This window comes from Caenorhabditis briggsae (assembly GCF_000004555.2).
Source record: "Caenorhabditis briggsae complete genome, chrI, whole genome shotgun sequence".
In the NCBI taxonomy this organism is placed as follows: Eukaryota; Metazoa; Nematoda; class Chromadorea; order Rhabditida; family Rhabditidae; genus Caenorhabditis; species Caenorhabditis briggsae.
The window spans coordinates 6,747,313-6,767,376 of record NC_013489.2 but is presented as its reverse complement, the minus strand read 5'-3'; the positions used below and the strand labels follow the sequence as shown (position 1 = coordinate 6,767,376).

Here is a 20,064-nt window from a genome sequence, read left to right as displayed (position 1 = left end):
CGAAATTTTTGATTTCAAAACACGTTTTGAAGATTGGTCATTTTTCACAGAGGGGTCCTTCTAATACGGAAAAAAAACTGTGTGAAACAATTTCCTAAAAAAGCTCAGCGTAAAAAGTGTCCCCTGGTGTGTAGATACGATTAGATAAGGACTTTGAGGACATTATCAGGATTGGCAGGATTCACATAAGGATGACAGAAGTAGCGGAACAAAATGAAAAGTGAGTAAATTGGATTTTACAAAAATTACAGTTAATGGGGGAAATTAGAATTTTCAAAAGTGAAAAAAATCACTAGTTTCGAAGCTTTCTCGATTTAGACTTTTTTCACTTTCCCGTGTCATCTTTTCACGATGAAATAAAAAATTAAATAAAAATATGGTGAAATGGTAGTTTTCAAAAATGAAACAACCGCTAGATACAACCGCTAGTTTTTGAAAAAAAATTCCTGTAAATTTCCAAACATTATTATATTAAAAAAAATTACTATGTTAGCGAAAATGTAAAAAATTGTCATAAATATGTTTCATTTCAGGATTCGAATGTCACTGGAGAGGAAATATCAAGTAGCCGTCGTGATGTCAGAACTCTGTGAACTTTATTTTTGTGATTTCTTTCTTAGCTTCTTTTTGCGCGCTTCTCATCCTTCGGCTATGATTCTCCGTGATGTCGTCGGGTCGTTGGTAGTCCGTTATCCGTTGTCCGTTGTCCGGTCATTTTTTGCCGGCCCGTTATCCGTGTCTGTTGGCAGTCGAAAAACATTTTTTTTTCTGTCCGGTATCCGTTGTCCGAAATGTCTGCGTCCGTGCATTTCTGGTTCGTAGTCGTAGTCTTTGTTCTTCCAGTTTTTGTGTCGGTCCTTCGGGTGGTGTCCTTTGTTGTTCGATAGTTTTAAACAGTTTGGGAAACGTATTCCGACAGTTTGTGGAATCTTGGATAGAATTTATCAGAAAACCAAAAACATGAATATTGAACATAACTTGACGTGAGCACGGTGTTTCAAAGAACCTGGTCGAAAATCGCGCCCCAGTAAACTTTTAGGTCAGACGAAATTCAATAATTTAAAAGTTGACGTCGATTTGACCTAAATATTTTTAATCAGCACGTTGAAACTTGCGATTTTTTGCTCAACGTTTAAAAGTTTGATCTTCAGTCAACGAAATTCGACACGTTGCGCATTGATTTCTCACGTTTTCCGACCATGTTCTTTGAAACAGCGTGCGTGAGCTTTCGACGAAAAGAAGTCGAACAGTATATTAAACAGGTTAAATCGCGCCAAAGGCGCACCAGCTAGCTGGCTGGTTCCAATAAGAGAATTTTAGGATTTAAAAATTTCCAACAATTGAAAAAAATGTGGACCACCAAGCAAAAATTTATTCTTCAACTATAATCTAATTAAACTCTTTTTCTCAAAACTTTCTCTTTCTCCCGATTCCATTATTCCGGACACATGTGGTCCCAATCAACACAGACACCCATGCAGAAGAAAAAGAGACAAAGAACATTTATTTTGAAATGGAAAGCGAGAGAAAACAGAAAAGAAGCACTTGGTCAGTTGGCATGTTTGACAAGACGTCGACGCACTTTGTATCCTCCAGAAGACGTTTTTTCGGTGATTGGAGTACGCTCTGGACATTGACAGTAGGCGGCGTCTGATCCTGGGAGTCCTGGCTCTCCGGGACTGAAAATATTAACAATAGAGCGTTTTTTGGGAGCCGAGGCATCCTCTTACAACTCTGACTAGACGAGAGACGCAGATAACGATACACTCTAATTATCTGTTTCTCTTCAAAACTTAAGCCAAAACTTTGAGCCTATTTATCTCGGTTCCTGTGAAAGATATAAAAAACGTGTCAACGGAAAAAATAATTTTGATATTATGTAAAACACTTTGACAGTTGACCACTTTTTGGTATCTTTTACAGGAAACGAGATATATAGGCTCAAAGTTGGCGATTTTTTCCATCGGAACAGGATGTACGTATCAAGTTTCAAGACTTTCAAGGTAATATTACACTGTTTCCCGGTTATTTTCAAGAAGAAACACTAGAATTGTTGACTTTCTGAGTTCACTCGAAGTACTTTCTAGGCCATAACAGTTGGTTGCCCAGAAAATTCCACTTGCAAAAGTTAGACCATCCTGTTAAAATGACCTAAAAATGACGTAATGTTCACCTGATGTGTTTTTCAGGCTATTTATCATAGTGGTCTAGAAAACTTGACTTGAAAAAAGTTCGACCGCCATGTTATATGAGCTACTAAACACATAAATAGCTCGAAGATGTTCTTTTCGATATTTTATATGACCTAAAAATACTCACACTCCAACAACCCCATCTGGTCCTTGTTCTCCATCCAATCCAGGTGGTCCAGCTTGTCCCTGATCTCCATATTCCCCTGGTCTTCCATTGTTTCCTGGTGCCCCTCTTGGTCCTTCTGGTCCTCTTGCTCCTGGTTGTCCAGGTGATCCAGGCTGCCCAACTCCACGTGTTCCATCTCTACCAGGTCTTCCTGGATTTCCATCTCTTCCTGGTGTCCCATCTCTTCCTTTATTTCCAAGTGGTCCACGTGGTCCGGTTGGTCCTTCGTTTCCTGTTTGACCATCGACTCCTGGGTTTCCATCTCTTCCTGGTTCTCCTGGTACTCCATCTGATCCTTGTTCTCCTGGCGGCCCTGCTGGACACGATACAGCGCTATCTTGGCTGCTACCGTACTCCTCAGTTGGGGTATTTCCATCGCGTCCATCTTGTCCTGCTTGTCCATCGGATCCATCATCTCCGGGCTCTCCTGGTGGTCCTGGTGGTCCACGTGGGCAATTCGAAGCCTTTTCTCCGCAGTTACATTGGTCAGCGTTTCTTTTGAAGATTCGGTTTAGGTTCGGATATGAAGAAGAGGAAGAGGATGAGAATTTGGTAGAGGAGGAGGCGGTCATCAAGAACCACGCATCGTTGTAAATGTCCTGGAAAAAAATGACATAATTGAATTCCGGCAATTTAAATTTCGAGTGAAAATGCGATATTCAGATTCCCAAAACTTCAAAATCTTAGAACCGAAATTTCCTACAAATTTTAGTATGTATGATTCCGAAGTTCTGGAAATCACCTTAAAGGTCTTCTCAAAGGTTGAAATAGATTTCTTCGATATTCTTTTATTTTCAGATTCATTTCTCACCTTGAAACCATACAATTCCTGTTCAACTTCACTGTGAAAATCGTACAAATCATTGTACATGAACGTGGTGAAAACAAGAGAACACAGAATGGCGACGGATGAGAAAACGGTAGATGCGTATAGAATTTTAGTCGTTGTTCCTGTCATTTTTACAATTAGACAGATACAAATTAGAAAGAATTGGATCACAGTTTATATAGGAAACCAATTGATACACTAAACTGGATAACAGCCATGTCGTATGCCCTTTTTTGGGAATCGAGGGTTTTTTTGAGGATTACAACTTTCTTTATCAATTCTTATCAATATGTGTAATGATTAGAGAGATAGATTTAGATACGTTAGAGAATTTGTAAATGTAACGTTTTTGGGAATTCTATTATAATGGTGTATCATTCAAATATTTTCAGGTTCAAAAGTTCAAAAATCTTGGAAAGACAGTTCTCAGAATTTCCCGAATTTCTACTTCCGAATCCCACTCTTTTTTTTAAAGTATCGGAAATCAATCCTAGTTCTCAAAAAAGGAATATTTCCAATTGTATCTGTGATAACCCCCATATATAAGTATCGTTTTTAACCTTTTGAGAAAGTATAAATTTGTTATTTTTGTTCCAGTTTATATTCCGTTTTTACTTGTTACTGTTAGTGATGTTCCTTATGGTTTTGCGTACTCACTAATAGTTTTCTGACTGCACTAGAAAATTTGGATACAGCAAAACCTGTATTACCTGCCCTTCTATTGTTGCAACGTACTTCCGGAGGGCCCTTCAATGGGAGGGGTCTTTGAAATTTTCCTCAGTTGGAAATATCCTTCTTAATTGGAAATATGCATCAAAACTCATGAAAAATGCCTCCATAATAATAAACTTGAAACCAGAAGACGACAAATCCTCTATTACAGTTGCTCCCATTTTTCTCGTTTTCTGTGATAGGTATCAAAAAGTTGTCAACTTACAAATTGTTCACCATAATAACAAAAATATTGTGCCAGTTGACCACTATTTGGTAACTCTTACAGGAATTGAGATACATTTATGTAGTCAAAGTTGATGGCTAGGGGAACCCAGGAGTGCGCGGAACGGATTTCTGATTCCCGAAAATTCAAAACTTCTGGTTTTAAGAAAAACATTTTAAAGGTGGGGGGACAGGAGTTTTTTTGAATTTTTTTTGGAGCTAGGGTATGCATCATACTTGTAACGGGCCGGGCCGGGCTTTTTCCCGAATTTCGGAGGCCCGGCGGGCCTGTCATTAATTTTAATAAAAAATTTTTGTCTGAACTTGTTCTCTTTTTCTCAAATTTAATCATGTTTGAATTTTTGAAATTCTGAAAAACCACATGCCCATTTTTTTTTTGGGTATTTTGTAGTTTGAAATTTGAAAATCCAAAACTTATAGACTCCAATCTATTGATCTCTCTGAACGTTATACATCATGTCCAACCAATTAAACAATGAAACCATGTAATACAAAGAACACAAAAGTACAGTTTTTCCGATTCAGAACAATCATGATTCCTCCCACCAGATTAATTTTTTGTATCGCACTTTTTTGCGGTCCCCCAACTTTTTACTTCGGTCATTTTTCGAATCACAATCATGATTCGCATATTTTCTCTAATATTTCTTTTTGTCTATTTACATTCAGTTACTCTTGCCGATGATTTAATTTTGGTTAAGGTAAGTACAGTAATCCTTTCCTGTGAAAACCTAACAATTCAGCTCGGTGAAAACGCGACTATTCCACTTCCAGTCAGCGCCAATTATCGGAGAATCGTGAAAGATGTCGATTATAAGGATGAAGAGCATCTCTATAGAGTTTGTAATGGGAAAAACAAGGCGAAATGCGGGTATTGGGAAAATGTGAAGGTGAGTGGGGCATATAATAATAATAATAATTTATTGATCAGAAGAAAATATGGCACAAAAGTTATAACGGGAGTTCTAGATAAAATCCCTAACGAGATGAACGTAGAGAATGGGGAAGAAAATAGTAAACATGTAAGGTTGGCAAGATATTAAAAAAAAAGGGAAAAGGTGAGCAGAAAACTAAAACCGGGTGATGGAAGATTGGATTAAGGTAGAAAATTGACCGGGAGTTAAAAATTGGGGAGTATTCCTTACAATTGCATTCCAAATAGGGGCGGTGGTGAAAAAGAAGTCATCGGAACATTTATCTGAGAGAATAAGGGTCATAGGTCTCCTAGGACAGTCGGAAATTCTTAAGAAAGAAGATAATATGTTTGAAATATGTTTGAAAAAGTTAGGCTACCGAATCAGTGGATTATAAAATTTTTAAAGGTTTCAAGAAACTTGGGTCTCAAAGGAATTCACAGAAAAATATCCCAATTATTTTTAGCCAAAAGTTTTTTACTATTAGAGGCCCAAATGGATTTTAGAAACCCAAATATTTTTGGGAATACGCAATATTTTTAAGGTTGAATCTTCTTTAGCGATTTTTGTAGAATTAGCTTCACACAATTAAAAAAAGTGTTTCAGACCAAGAAGAAGATGGCTTCCGGAAAAACGATCTACAACAAGAACAAGAGAACCCTGATAGTCCGAAACATGCTGGCAACCGATTTCGGCGATTATATGACTGGAAACAAGAAGCAGAAAAAGACAGTGATAAAGTTGATTGTTAAGGGATAACATTCTCAAGTGAAATAAATTTTTGTTAATGATTACCGCAAAAACTTCATTAGATAGCCATGGCACTCTATTGTTCGGAGTTAGTCGGGGGTGGCATTATATTAGAGGCTGGCACTTTATTGTTCGGAGCCAATTTCTACTGAAACTCAGCACATAAGGACTCGTTTTTCAACTTTTTCCTAAAATGACTTTCGAGGTTTCCTTGATGTTTCTACTTCTTTTTCAGAGATTCTCGGAGTCTGGTATTATCCTGAAACATTTTTGACAAATGCAGTATCTCTATTGAGCTTGAAAAAAGCTAGAAATTGTAAGAAAAAGAGAATGATTTTTGTGAGAAGGATTTTTGACTAGAGAATGATTTTTGTGTTATTCTTCAACTATTACCAGAGTGACATCAAATCCGCAGTGGCATTATATTAGGGGCTGGCACTCTATTGTTCGGGGGTGCTCTAAGATGGCACTAAATTAGAGGCTGGCATTCAATTAGGGGTGGCTATCAAATAGAGTTTTTACGGTAACTTTTTAGTTGACAATTTTTTTATAACTTTAACAGGAAACGCGATAAGTTAGATCAAAGTGTGAGACATCCGTCTAGTAGACAGTGCCTCTGGAAAAGGTTATCTAGAAAGAAGATGAGAAGGTGAAGCCAAAAAGGCCCTACGTCTTTTGTATGTCCCAAGAATACCGGAAGTCACCGTCAATGTATACTATGTGTTCTCTGATGAAACTGTCACAAGAGATCAATAAAATAAACACCAACTAGGAGAACGATGCTGGGAATGCGAAGGACTAACTTTCTGGATTACTGTATATCCAGCTAGGACCTCGTGTAACTGTAAATTGTATAAATCTCCAAATTTTTTGAGTTTCAGTCTCAACAAGAAAAAAAAATAGCAGAAGTTTGACCAAAAAAAATGTTTATTTTTTGAGCGAATAGTAGATAGTTTAAAAAAAAGAAAATTTTCAAGAAGTTTATTGGACATCTTCGGTTGATGGCAAATTGAAACGGTTGGAGTAGATGGATATTGGAATATGATGACTCTGAAATTATTGGAGATGAATTTGTTTTTATGGGTTTTGAACTTACATTTATTGTAAAAAGATGTTGTTGGCTGCGTTCGATAGACAAGAACCCGTTCAAAAAGTAATGAATTTTTAAAATAATTGTTTCCAAAACAGGTTTGAATTTTCACCAAAAGGCAATATATAAATTTTAACCGAAGTAAATTTTCAACGGTTTGATTAGATTTTCACTAAAAAAATATAAATTTTTTGAATTTCTCTCAAAAATGAATGCGGCTTTTTGCCCAAAATGCGGTATAATTTTTTAAATTTTGTTTCAAAAATGAAGGAAGATTGCAATATTATATTTTTAATCATCCGAATAGTAGTCTTGGCGCTGGTCTTGTTCTGTCGAATGATTTTCTTCTTTCCAATTGGAATGGAGACGAAGGTCGTGTCACCACTGGAGAAGTATATGGACTGGAGATGTCGAGGACTGGAAGTGGCTGTCGCACAGGTGTTGAAGGGGAGCCTGAAATTCTTGGGGAGATTTTTGGAGACACTTTTTCAGTTTTAGATTTTGGAGAAACAGTTCTAGGTTTCTTGGTGATGGGACTCTTTGGAACTTCCGGTGAAACTGAACCATGTCGGAGTTCAGAGCACTCGGAAGCTGGTTCCTCAGATTCCCCTCTCTTTAAACTTGTCTTTTCTCTCTCGGAAAGATTCTCGAAGATCCGTGGTTCGTTCAACAGCTCAACACATGTTGGACGTTTGGAAGCATCAAGGTTCATCATTCGTTGAATGAGACTACGGAGTCCGTCACTTCGTCCAGCAAAGAAACGATCTGGAATCTGAAAATTTTTATACTTCACCTTATAATCTGCATCCGTGTCCAAATGGAGATTAGTGGCAGTCTCGAGTATCGCGACCCCAAGTGCATAAACATCAGATTCCTTTGACGACGTCCCGTTTGTCAGAACTTCAGGAGCAAGATAGCAAGAATCTCCCTCGATTCCCTTAGAACAATCGGCTCTTCTCATTAGACCAAAGTCGGCTAATTTGAAAACTAAATTGAACGAAACGAGGATATTCTCTGGTTTGATGTCATTGTGCAAGTAATTATTCCTATGAAGTGCCCGAAGTCCAGACAATATATGAGCAAAAAATCGATAAATGATAGGCTCGTCCAGTCGACTTTTACCGTATTCCAGCAAGTTCATACAACACAACTCCGTTTGGATATGGATAAAGTTGTTTTCAATCCAGGCCTTGTGGAATCGAAGAAGATTTGGATGATGTGGTAGTAGATGCAGCATTTCAACTTCCTTGAACTTGTTAAGTTCGCCCGGCTTGACTTCTTTCTTCGACTTTTTAATAGCATAAACTGTTCCATTGTTTTCACCACGCCAAACATCACCAAAATCTCCACTTCCGATTATCTTCCGATCCGAAAACATCTGTTCTATGATGGATTTATCAGAAACGTATCCTTCGAAATCGAACGGGGTGAGGACACCTGAAGAAGTTTTGTTTTTGAATGAGAAGGAGAAATGATTATTTTGAATGTAGGGATAACGGAGACTAAAAACGAAAAAAAACACAAACTCACCATTTTTACCGATCAGCTGTGGTCCCAACTTCACTTCCGCTGTCCCCCTCAATGACTTTCGTGGTTTTACAATTGTCTTTATAGATGGACATTTTACTCTATGGGGAACTCTTTCCCGCCATTCATCTTTAGTTTGCAATTCCATGAGAAACTGAAAATATGGAAAGTATGAGTTTTATAAATTCTGGGAATGATTAGAGGAATGTAACAAACGAGAAGGAAAAACAAAAGTTATTCAGGAATTAGGATGAAATAGAAGAGGAAGAGGAGAGGAAGCTATGGGGTGTGGGTAAAAAAGAGCTGAAATACATACAGTATACTTTAGGGTATATGAAAAAGTTAAGAATTCCAATAAGACGTCGAAATTTGAATCACTCAGTGTGATTTGGCCATTTCAGAAACGGAAAGCGTTAAAAAACAAGAAAGAGTTTCGAAAAAAAAAGTGGATTAGTCTGATAGAGGATGCCGTCGGGGTTCATAATGATCTCTAAAGAGAGTATCAAGAAATAGTTTACAAGGAAACAAAATCCTGGGTAATGGAAGAAGAAAGAAGGATTTAGAAAAAATCAATTTCTAACTGGCACAAGCCGAAATCGTGTAGTATTTTTAAAAAGCAGAAAAATGGGAATGGGTTGTTGATGAGTGGGAGCCTCGATCTTCAGGTTGCATGAGCACGCTGTAAAATTCTGAAGAGTGGGAACCCATGTAGAGACGCGTTATTAGATTACAACCAACATCTCATAAAACAATAGTTTTACCACACAAACAGACAAAAATATCATTTTGAAACTGTAACGTCCTTTTCCTCGCCAATCCCGCTTGAAATATATCATAAGAATTAGTTAGTGCTCTTTTCGATTATTTCCGTTTAATCCGTCTAGCAATTCCTGCCAAAAACCATATTTACAGATTTTCATCTTCTCTGAAAAACGAGGTCACACAACATTCTTCCCAGGGGACAAGAAATCCAGTATCGGTATTTACAAAGAGGATACTGTAAGTGTACCAATGCACTGAAAGACGAAAGAATTATAAAAAGGATCCAGTCTTTGAACTTATTCCTTAGCCGCCTGTATACTATCATTCTTTTCGGATGGCACCGACACAGTATCCTGCCGGGGTTCGTGGTTGGCTAAAAAATACTATCATTCTTCATTCTTTCCCTGAGAAAAATATTGCGTCTTTTTTGAACAGAAAGAATGAATCTATACGTTTTTCTTCTGAATGTTTGGATTCCATTTAACGACAGTTTTTATTTTCTTTCACGGATTCAAAAACAGGTATTCTACCTACACGCATGTTCTCTTGTGATCCCATCACCCTTTTTCAGAATCTGAAAACTCATGCAACAATACTGTCAATGTTTTTATGCGCCTGGTATAATTTGAGGGTTCATATCCGCTTATTTCCTGTGAGAACACATAGTTTATTAAATTGACAGTTCCTCTAGCATTCTTGGTACAACACATGGGAGGGCTTCGTTCCCTGGGGCAAAGGAATCACATTGGGAGGAGTGTTTTTGGCTCCGCCTTTTCAAGTGAGACATCCTTTCTCACTTTCTTCGTTTATTCATTCATTCATTCCTCTGTTCGGTCTTCCGAATGGTCTTCCCATCCCCGCTCTCCGAATCTGTTGATTTTTTGTACTTCGGGAGTCTTCTTACTTTTCATATCGATTTTTCTTCTGTTTTTCTTAATCTTTTTCTGTCTCTCCACTTTCTGTAGAACTCATTATTAGCATCACAACAGCCCCTATCAGAATAATCAATGTTTCTCAAAACTCTTTTTCTTTTTCAACTTCTTCATCTTATATGGCCTAATCAGACAGTCCTCATGGTTTTTTCTATAAGATTTCCTTTTTAGACCCGGAGTCTCATCCAATTCCCTCATTAATTTAGTTCATGTCTTCTGAATGGTCGCTCTCATAAAATCGAGAACCATTTTCAAGATACTTTCGGTCCCTTTTAAGATACGTAGGGAGGGCTCATATCCTGTTTCCCGGAAGAACACATAGTTTAGAAAATTGACAGTTCCTCTAGCATTCTTAGTACATGGTACGTGGGAGGACGGCCGGTTGCTCCGCCCCTTCATATTAGGCGTTGGGGTTCACTATCTTCATTCATTCACTCCACTTTTCGGTCTCCCGAATGGTCGTCTTATACCGGCTCTCCGAGTCTTCAGTTTCGGAACTAGCGAAATTTTGACATCGATTTTTTCTAAATCCTTCTTTCTTCTTCCATTACCCAGGATTTTGTTTCCTTGTAAACTATTTCTTGATACTCTCTTTAGAGATCATTATGAACCCCGACGGCATCCTCTATCAGACTAATCCACTTTTTTTTTCGAAACTCTTTCTTGTTTTTTAACGCTTTCCGTTTCTGAAATGGCCAAATCACACTGAGTGATTCAAATTTCGACGTCTTATTGGAATTCTTAACTTTTTCATATACCCTAAAGTATACTGTATGTATTTCAGCTCTTTTTTACCCACACCCCATAGCTTCCTCTCTCTTCCTCTTCTATTTCATCCTAATTCCTGAATAACTTTTGTTTTTCCTTCTCGTTTGTTACATTCCTCTAATCATTCCCAGAATTTATAAAACTCATACTTTCCATATTTTCAGTTTCTCATGGAATTGCAAACTAAAGATGAATGGCGGGAAAGAGTTCCCCATAGAGTAAAATGTCCATCTATAAAGACAATTGTAAAACCACGAAAGTCATTGAGGGGGACAGCGGAAGTGAAGTTGGGACCACAGCTGATCGGTAAAAATGGTGAGTTTGTGTTTTTTTTCGTTTTTAGTCTCCGTTATCCCTACATTCAAAATAATCATTTCTCCTTCTCATTCAAAAACAAAACTTCTTTCAGGTGTCCTCACCCCGTTCGATTTCGAAGGATACGTTTCTGATAAATCCATCATAGAACAGATGTTTTCGGATCGGAAGATAATCGGAAGTGGAGATTTTGGTGATGTTTGGCGTGGTGAAAACAATGGAACAGTTTATGCTATTAAAAAGTCGAAGAAAGAAGTCAAGCCGGGCGAACTTAACAAGTTCAAGGAAGTTGAAATGCTGCATCTACTACCACATCATCCAAATCTTCTTCGATTCCACAAGGCCTGGATTGAAAACAACTTTATCCATATCCAAACGGAGTTGTGTTGTATGAACTTGCTGGAATACGGTAAAAGTCGACTGGACGAGCCTATCATTTATCGATTTTTTGCTCATATATTGTCTGGACTTCGGGCACTTCATAGGAATAATTACTTGCACAATGACATCAAACCAGAGAATATCCTCGTTTCGTTCAATTTAGTTTTCAAATTAGCCGACTTTGGTCTAATGAGAAGAGCCGATTGTTCTAAGGGAATCGAGGGAGATTCTTGCTATCTTGCTCCTGAAGTTCTGACAAACGGGACGTCGTCAAAGGAATCTGATGTTTATGCACTTGGGGTCGCGATACTCGAGACTGCCACTAATCTCCATTTGGACACGGATGCAGATTATAAGGTGAAGTATAAAAATTTTCAGATTCCAGATCGTTTCTTTGCTGGACGAAGTGACGGACTCCGTAGTCTCATTCAACGAATGATGAACCTTGATGCTTCCAAACGTCCAACATGTGTTGAGCTGTTGAACGAACCACGGATCTTCGAGAATCTTTCCGAGAGAGAAAAGACAAGTTTAAAGAGAGGGGAATCTGAGGAACCAGCTTCCGAGTGCTCTGAACTCCGACATGGTTCAGTTTCACCGGAAGTTCCAAAGAGTCCCATCACCAAGAAACCTAGAACTGTTTCTCCAAAATCTAAAACTGAAAAAGTGTCTCCAAAAATCTCCCCAAGAATTTCAGGCTCCCCTTCAACACCTGTGCGACAGCCACTTCCAGTCCTCGACATCTCCAGTCCATATACTTCTCCAGTGGTGACACGACCTTCGTCTCCATTCCAATTGGAAAGAAGAAAATCATTCGACAGAACAAGACCAGCGCCAAGACTACTATTCGGATGATTAAAAATATAATATTGCAATCTTCCTTCATTTTCGAAACAAAATTTAAAAAATTATACCGCATTTTGGGCAAAAAGCCGCATTCATTTTTGAGAGAAATTCAAAAAATTTATATTTATCGCATTTTTGGTGAAAATCTAATTAAACCGTTGAAAATTTACTTCGGTTAAAAATTATTTATTGCTTTTTGGTGAGAAAATTCAAACCTGTTTTGGAAAAAAACTGATTTTCAAAATTCTTTCTTTTGACTACAAACTCTAAATTCGTTTTTGAACAAAAATTTTTTACGACTTTTGGGACAGGGTCTTGACTATCTAACGCAGCCAACAACATCTTTTTACAATAAATGTAAGGTCAAAAACCCATAAAAACAAATTCATCTCCAATAATTTCAGAGTCATCATATTCCAATATCCATCTACTCCAACCGTTTCAATTTGCCATCAACCGAAGATGTCCAATAAACTTTTTGAAAATTTTTTCGACCATCTACTTTTAGCACAAAATAATTAATCATTTTTTGGAGTCAAGCTTGTGTTATGTTTCATTGTTCAGACTAAAACTCAAATATCTGGAGTATGATGTACAATTGAAAGTGATAGCTACAGTAATCCACAATGTACACAAACATCAAAAGAATCGTCTTTATTATTACAAAAAAGAAATTAGAAGTTCTCCTCTCTACTGCAGATTCTCCTCCTCCGCTTTCTCTCCCACATTCAGATTCTCTTTGATTTCCGTAACTGGCTTGACGAGCATAAACGAGGCGACCTACAAGATAATCAGTAGTTCAAATGTACAGTATCCTTCCTATACCATATCACTATCAATGTTCAACATCGACGCAATATTGTTCGTTTGCCCACAATAAAATGGAGCCGAGAAGATAGTCACCAACTTCTTATCGGCAAAAAACTCGTATCCATCTTGAACCACTTGATGAGCTCTGACTATCAGATCAAGCGAGAAGTGTTTGCAGAATTCGTCGACTGCTTTTGCTCCGAAAATCTTGCCAGCGCCACGTGGCGATTCCTTGTACATTTCAATTTCAGTCTCAGGATCTGCCCAGGTCAAGTCAGCGATAATTCCAATATCAGGGGTATCCAAAGGGCGTTTCAGAGCATCTAGCTGCAAAAATCAGTGTATTTTCGTCCTGATTTCTTAATACCTAAAGTGGCCTAATTTTTGCCATTTGATGTGTTTTTATGCCATTTAACATGGTGGCCTAACTTTCATAAGTGCAGTTTTTAGACCGCCATAGTAAATATTTAGTAAATCAATAGTAAATCATAGTAAGTCATTACTAGGACGTTTACCATGATGGCCTAGAAAATTAAAACTTTCAAAAGTTAGGCAATCATGATAAAGAAACCAGCCGTTTCCAAAAAAAAGAAAACTGTCCCAATTACCTGTTTCATATCATAAAGTTCCTCTGAGATCCCTCCATGCATACACATGATCCTCTTGTTGACGATTGCAGTGAGAGGCATCACATTGAATGCCAACTGGAAAACTTCGTAGACTCTGAAACCTTCGATTCTCATCCCTCTACAGAAATCATTTTCGCACCTTTCACTATATCTTCTCGAACACTCTCCGAAGAATCCATACTGTCGATTCACAGGTCGTGATTCATGATTTCCACGTAGCAGTGTCACTCGATCTGGCCATCTCAAATGCATCGCAAACAGCATCAAAACGACTTCGATCGAATGCGGGCCTCGATCCACATAATCACCCAAAAACAAATAATTTTTTGGTCCCTTCTGACGATCGGTTCCCGATCCCAAAGTGGCTGGTAGTTGGACTTTTATATCTTTTCGATTCTTTGTTACCATATTTCGATACATTTCTTTTGCTTCATCCTCACTGAATGGCCACCCATTCATATCCATCATCATTTTTAGATCCTCAAATTGACCATGAATATCGCCGACGATGGTGACGGGAACCTCGACCTGAATTTAAGGAGATAAAAGCGGAAAAAAATCATAAATTAGAGTTTTTGAATTTGTTATTTTTCGAATTTCCGAATTTTCCAACTTTATTCGGAAATCCCTGAATTTCGGATTTCGAAGGTTCAGAAAAGCAAAATTTTTGAAATTTGAGAAATCCCGAAACTTACAGAACTACAGAAATTCAAAAATTATTAATTCAGAATTACAGTGAATGTAGTTTCAAAAATTGAGAGATTCAGAAATTTCCGAATTTTCTTAGTATAAACATTTTCAATTTCAAAATTTCCAAGTTTTCGAAAATAATTCATGAATACCCTAAATTTGGATTGGTTAAATTTCTGCCTTTACAAATTTCTAAACTTTAAAGTTCTGAATTTCCGAATATCTGAATTTCTGAATTTCAGACTTTCCCAATTTATGAATTTATGAATTTCTAAATTCCTCGGAGAATTTGAGAACTGGATTTCTGGAAATTTTTTAAAGATTTTTTAATGCTGGAAAATTTGAGTTCCGGAATTTCTGAATTTTTCAAAATCCGACTTTTCAATATTTCAAATTTTTGGATCGCCAATTTTCCGAGTTTTTGAATTTTAGAAAATTCAGATTTTTGAAACTTTTAAATTTCTCAACTTCTCAAGTTCCGAATTGGAGAGTTTGAGAACCGAAATTCTGAAAGTTTCTTCACGCCCAATTTTTCTCGGAAATTTTTTCCTTGAAATTTGATGCGTCTCAAAAAAGTAGTTGTTTAAACGCGCTCCACTGATAATATCCCCAAAAAAACACAAACTTCTCTATAGAGCGGTTTCGACCAGAACAGCTCTCTTGTCCGAAGACACAATTCAAAAATCTCATATCTTTTGAGCATATCCTGACAATTCACCGGCGACCAAACATGGAAAAAACGAAAGATGATCGACTCGAGCCATAGGTGTATCTGAATGGAGAAGACGTCTTCAGACACCACCTTCAGATCTTCCATACCTTTTTCTGATCTTCGGCAGTCCCGGGATTCATGCTTCCCTCGAATGCATTACCGCTCATATTGTTTCTCTGTTGTCTCGATAAAATGTATTTAGCAATAAAGAAGAAGAATCGGGAGAAGTTCTTATTTCGGGGTGGGAGATTCAGATACAAGGTGTTTGATCAGGTACACGTGGAGCCAACATGCAGCCAAGTGAAACTAGGTGGGCAGTGGTCACGCGCAAACAAATGGGTGCTGTACAAAGTAGGTCAGGACAACAAAACAATTATTAAAATGGTGGCCATTGACATGGTAGCTCTGGGTTTCTCACTGCATTCACCGAATCTTCATCGTTCAAGAATCGATCCAACAGAGAGCGTGTCTCATCCATATACTAAAAATACAGATTTTTAGAGAATAGTTGAAAAGAGGTTCTTACCGATACATCCTTAGCCATCAAAACATGTCTAGCCATGTGCACACGACGCTCCTTATCCATTGGTGCAGGCAGTGGGACGACTGGAAAGTTCATAAGTTCATAGAATAATTTTCAAAATCAACTCACTATCAGCGATATTGATGAAAATCGGTGTATCCTCACGAAGGCACATTCTGAAGCGAGCGATTTCATTCGAGTGCCATTTGCCATCCTCTCCTGGAATAATTAAGTTTTGAGAAGAATCTTTGATTTCACCAACTTCCAGAATTCAGTCTTGTAGAGACTCCGTGAATGGCGAATCGAAGACACATCGGTGGGAAGCGGCAGTGTCTGAAAATGTGAAGTGTGTCAATAGTTGGCTAACGTGGGTTTTTCTTTTTCAGTTTCTAATTTGCATTATTTTTCAATGTAAGTCTCTTCAAAATGAATGAGAAAGATTTCCTTTTCTATTATCTATTAGGTACAGCTACTTTCATCATATCCTCAAGATTTAAATTTCCCCAGGAATCCCCGTAATGATCTGGTCGGCCACTTTTATTCTGGCATTCATTCGCATCTGGCATAACAATCATCGAGATCTAACTGAGGAACGCAAGAAGTGGGAGGAGCAACAGCGAGTGCCGACGAATCTTGTCAGGGAGAGGCGCGTTGTTGTGAGAAGAAGACGGAGAAGGAAAAAGAGTACGTCGACGACAGCAACGCCTTCTGGCAGTAAGCCAAGTACCGTGTCAAGAGAGCAAACTCCGGAAGCCAAAAAGAGATTGATTCGAAAAGTTTAACAACTTTCTTCTAATAAACTTTTTGCTTAACTGTGTCTCTTAAACCTTCCATTTCGATCGGCCGGAAACCGTCAACCGAGCTGACCGAAATGAAAGACTTAATCTCACTTACTGTTCATGAATTCGATAGAGCGAACTAGTGAGTACCATATCACGACCACCAGAATCCAAGAATCGAACTTCCGCGAACTGATCACAATTAACAATCAGTACTCTCTGCCATTCGCCTGTGTAGTTTGCTTTCTCCTCGTTCACAGCACACACAGCAAACACATCTCGCTTTTCCTGCATCATGGCTTGGCTGACAATTTAGGAACTTTCGTTTCATTCAGTTCTAAAATGTTCACTTACATTTCCACGGTTCTCAATGGCTTCCGATTCTTCGTATTCGAATAGAAGGTGTCGAGTTGTTCAGCGACACTTGTCAGCTGATCGTTTCCATACAACATCCAATCAGTCTCGTCAACCTCTCGAAGATCCGAATCGGTACCCCATGCAACATTCTCTTCGCGTTTATTTTTGCCAGTTCTATAATTAATAAATTTTTGGAAATCTGCATCATTTTTCTGATAAATACAAAAAATCAGATCTATGGAAGAGAAACTCCGGTGGCCGTGGCCGAAGTTCCATAAAACGACAACTATCGTAACCTAAAAACATTTTTTCAAAGAGTTTTTTACTGATTTAGGTTACGGTAGTTGACGTTGTAGGACCTTCGGCCACAGCCACCGGTGTTTCTCTTCCATATATCTGATTTTTGTTCTGGCATAATATCTGAAACTCACTTGACAATTGGCCTTGCATACCACTCATACGGGCTCTTTGTGCATCTTCCTTCCACAGCTAACATGATGCGTGGCTCCTTATCGTCCTCCGAGAAACGGAATCTAAAAATCGAATTTATGGAATTCAACGCACTCAGCGAAAAGTTACTTCTCTCCCAATTCCTTGACTGTCATCATCTCGATTTTATTCAGTCTTGGATCCCAATCGGCATGCTCCAACTTCACTGTCAACGAATCTTTGCTGTACAACTCTTCCTCTTTCTCCTTCTTCTCCTCTTCCTCCGCATCATCTGATTCCTTCCAGTCTTTTGGGAACTCACAATGAATATCTAGAGGCTCCGTTGGGATTTGGTCTCTCTCAGCGACATCGAAAATCTCGTGAAACGCCGCATCGTACAGATCCATGCACACTATCTCTGGTGGCTTGTTGTCAACTTCTTCTTTTCTCACCGATGGTCCTGTTTCCAGCACCTCCTCTTCATCAGAATCGACGTCATCCTTGGCTTCTTCTTCTGGCTCTGCTGGCATCGGAAGACCTCCCTCCAGAATTTGAGAAATCGACATTGCACGATAGTGATACTCGCGCTCCTCGACGCCAGGTGGGATTCCAAAGAGCTTCACTGGAATCGGTTTGGCGTAGTCGTTGAATACCACTGTAGAGAGAGCAACTTGCACTCGCAGAATGGGGAATGCACGGAGGATTTGGCTGAGCTTGTTGCACGTTTGTATGGACCAGAGCTGTTCGAGCTGAAAAAACAACTTTTCGATAGTTGTGAAGTTCGTCAGAAAAGAGATGGATGAACAATAAAATTGGCTGCTATTCTTTGGAAATTAGCCTGAATCATTTGTTTACATTCTCTTTTTCCACATCGCATTTTCTCTCACCGCTACTGCTGTCTCTTACTATTTCGAATTTACCAAACTTGTAAAATGTTGGGCCGGGCCTGAGGAAATTTTCAAGGCCCGGTGTCAAAAATTCTGTATTTTTGAGCCAAATTTTGAGCTCTCAATACAATTTTTTCCATTTTTTTTCGTATTTCGGATTGTTTGTCTGTCTGATCAAAAAAGATCGAAAAACTCGAAAAAAATCACATAAGGGTCCCCCCTGTGATGACTGTGATGTGAAATAGAACTTTGCTTCAAGTATCACAAGAAATACTTGGCCGTTCTTTTTCAGCCATTAAGCCAACTCTCTGTTTGTCTATTTTACGAAACGTTAGCAAAAAAACAAACCTTCCCAGAATGATCCACAACTGACGGATAGACACCGAACATGGAAATCTGAATAGCCTGCCATGGATAGAACATGTAATGCTCATCCATAATTGCAAGACACTCCGACTTCACCCATGCCGTTGTGGCGTCGTCGATGAAGAAGATTTGAATCAGACCATTCTCGTTTTCTGTCTCGATTATTCGGCATCGCCGGTAGACGCGCTCGTCGATGGGAGCCAGTGCATAATCATCTTTTCGAATTTCTAGCTTTGATTTTAGGGGGAATCTGAAACATTTTAGTTATAAAGCATAGAAAATGTTGGTGATTTACGGCTCCCGAAACGTCAGCGTTGTGTCGGTGATGTGATTTTGGAGACGGACCCAAATACGAGATGGAGACTCGGCACGGAGGAATTCCACGTTAGCAGTACGATTCAGAATAATTCGTTTGATCTGGAATAGATTTTTTTTAAATGAAAAAAATCTTTGACAGTTTTAGAACTAACATGTGCAACTCCTTCCTTGTCGATTCCATCCAAAATTTGTTTCGGATTCTCGGTACCGCCAGGAAACACGGCGATCGGTTCTTCGGGACCGGGAAATACCTGATCGGTTAGACGAATTCCAACCGATATCATTTGTTTCTAGGCTGAAAATAATTATGAATTTCTGGGTGGAAGAAAAAAGTATTGCTCATTGTAAAACGAAATTGCGAAACTATGTGATTTATGCTTGTAATTGCCATAAAACAAGCATATTATGTTATCTTAAAATAAGAAAAAAATGGTTTAAAAATTACCGAATTAAAGGTGCATAAGCGAAAATCTCTACAGGTTTCGCAAAGATCAATACAACTACGGTGGTTTTATAATACGGTTATTCAGAGGAAAGCAAACTAGAAATTTGCTGGTTTTTCTACATACATTGCCGTTATTTGGCATAAAACCTTCTTGTGAGCATTTAGTGCATTTTGTGTCTTTTCAAAAAAAACGTATTTTAAAAAGATACCAAATTAAAGGCGCAGAAACAACAAGATTCAAAGGTTTCGCAACGATTTCAAATAACTACGGTGGTTTCTGAATTTTCGCATAAAATGTATACGTTTTATATTTTTCTACTTCAAAAATTTCAATTTTCTCCATCCATCCCTCGCTTCACCAGTTTTGAAAGACCTTTTCTACCAGTTTTCTCTTTTTTCGGCGCAAGACTCTAACTTTGACGCCTTTCTCCTCTCCTTTGACCCGCTTCTCGATGCTTTCTGTGTTCACAACAACAAGGAGTTTCGAAAATGAAGCAAATTTCTTGTTATTTTTTTCCTTTTCAGAAGGAAAAAGTTACATTTTTTGGTTTCTTGTGTCATTAAACACTTTTCCAATGGTTTTTGGTCGCTTTTATAGATTTTTTAGACAAGCAGGTGTCATGACAAAAATCTATTTCGAATTCAGCTCAAAAACTAGAAAAGAACATACAATTTGGTTCCCATGACACC

General features: G+C 38.3%; 6 protein-coding genes across 6 annotated transcripts; 2 read left to right on the top strand and 4 right to left on the bottom strand.

The window, feature by feature from the left end:
• Positions 1 to 1,549: 1,549 nt before the first annotated feature.
• Cbr-col-60 lies at positions 1,550 to 3,316 on the bottom strand (the record flags this gene model as incomplete). The annotated part of the gene is made up of 3 exons (XM_002646541.1): positions 1,550 to 1,679; positions 2,320 to 2,957; positions 3,170 to 3,316. 3 exons carry the CDS (start codon positions 3,314 to 3,316, stop codon positions 1,550 to 1,552), a joined length of 915 nt encoding a protein of 304 aa, XP_002646587.1.
• Positions 3,317 to 4,764: 1,448 nt separating this feature from the next.
• Positions 4,765 to 5,817, top strand: CBG20471 (the record flags this gene model as incomplete). The annotated part of the gene is made up of 3 exons (XM_002646542.1): positions 4,765 to 4,845; positions 4,888 to 5,034; positions 5,665 to 5,817. The coding sequence occupies 3 exons, from the start codon at positions 4,765 to 4,767 to the stop codon at positions 5,815 to 5,817; spliced, it is 381 nt and encodes a 126-aa protein (XP_002646588.1).
• A 1,376-nt stretch (positions 5,818 to 7,193) lies between these two features.
• CBG20472 lies at positions 7,194 to 9,210 on the bottom strand (the record flags this gene model as incomplete). The annotated part of the gene is made up of 2 exons (XM_045236714.1): positions 7,194 to 7,670; positions 9,187 to 9,210. The coding sequence occupies 2 exons, from the start codon at positions 9,208 to 9,210 to the stop codon at positions 7,194 to 7,196; spliced, it is 501 nt and encodes a 166-aa protein (XP_045097052.1).
• A 1,268-nt stretch (positions 9,211 to 10,478) lies between these two features.
• On the top strand, positions 10,479 to 12,438 carry CBG20473 (the record flags this gene model as incomplete). The annotated part of the gene is made up of 2 exons (XM_002646544.2): positions 10,479 to 10,481; positions 11,962 to 12,438. The coding sequence occupies 2 exons, from the start codon at positions 10,479 to 10,481 to the stop codon at positions 12,436 to 12,438; spliced, it is 480 nt and encodes a 159-aa protein (XP_002646590.2).
• A 681-nt stretch (positions 12,439 to 13,119) lies between these two features.
• CBG20474 lies at positions 13,120 to 15,437 on the bottom strand (the record flags this gene model as incomplete). The annotated part of the gene is made up of 5 exons (XM_045236705.1): positions 13,120 to 13,209; positions 13,255 to 13,566; positions 13,848 to 14,396; positions 15,184 to 15,330; positions 15,378 to 15,437. The coding sequence occupies 5 exons, from the start codon at positions 15,435 to 15,437 to the stop codon at positions 13,120 to 13,122; spliced, it is 1,158 nt and encodes a 385-aa protein (XP_045097053.1).
• A 209-nt stretch (positions 15,438 to 15,646) lies between these two features.
• Positions 15,647 to 19,213, bottom strand: Cbr-ekl-1 (the record flags this gene model as incomplete). The annotated part of the gene is made up of 11 exons (XM_045236700.1): positions 15,647 to 15,751; positions 15,797 to 15,876; positions 15,923 to 16,012; positions 16,056 to 16,126; positions 16,688 to 16,876; positions 16,927 to 17,103; positions 17,361 to 17,462; positions 17,509 to 18,107; positions 18,594 to 18,861; positions 18,907 to 19,028; positions 19,082 to 19,213. The coding sequence occupies 11 exons, from the start codon at positions 19,211 to 19,213 to the stop codon at positions 15,647 to 15,649; spliced, it is 1,935 nt and encodes a 644-aa protein (XP_045097054.1).
• Between the last annotated feature and the right edge of the window lie 851 nt (positions 19,214 to 20,064).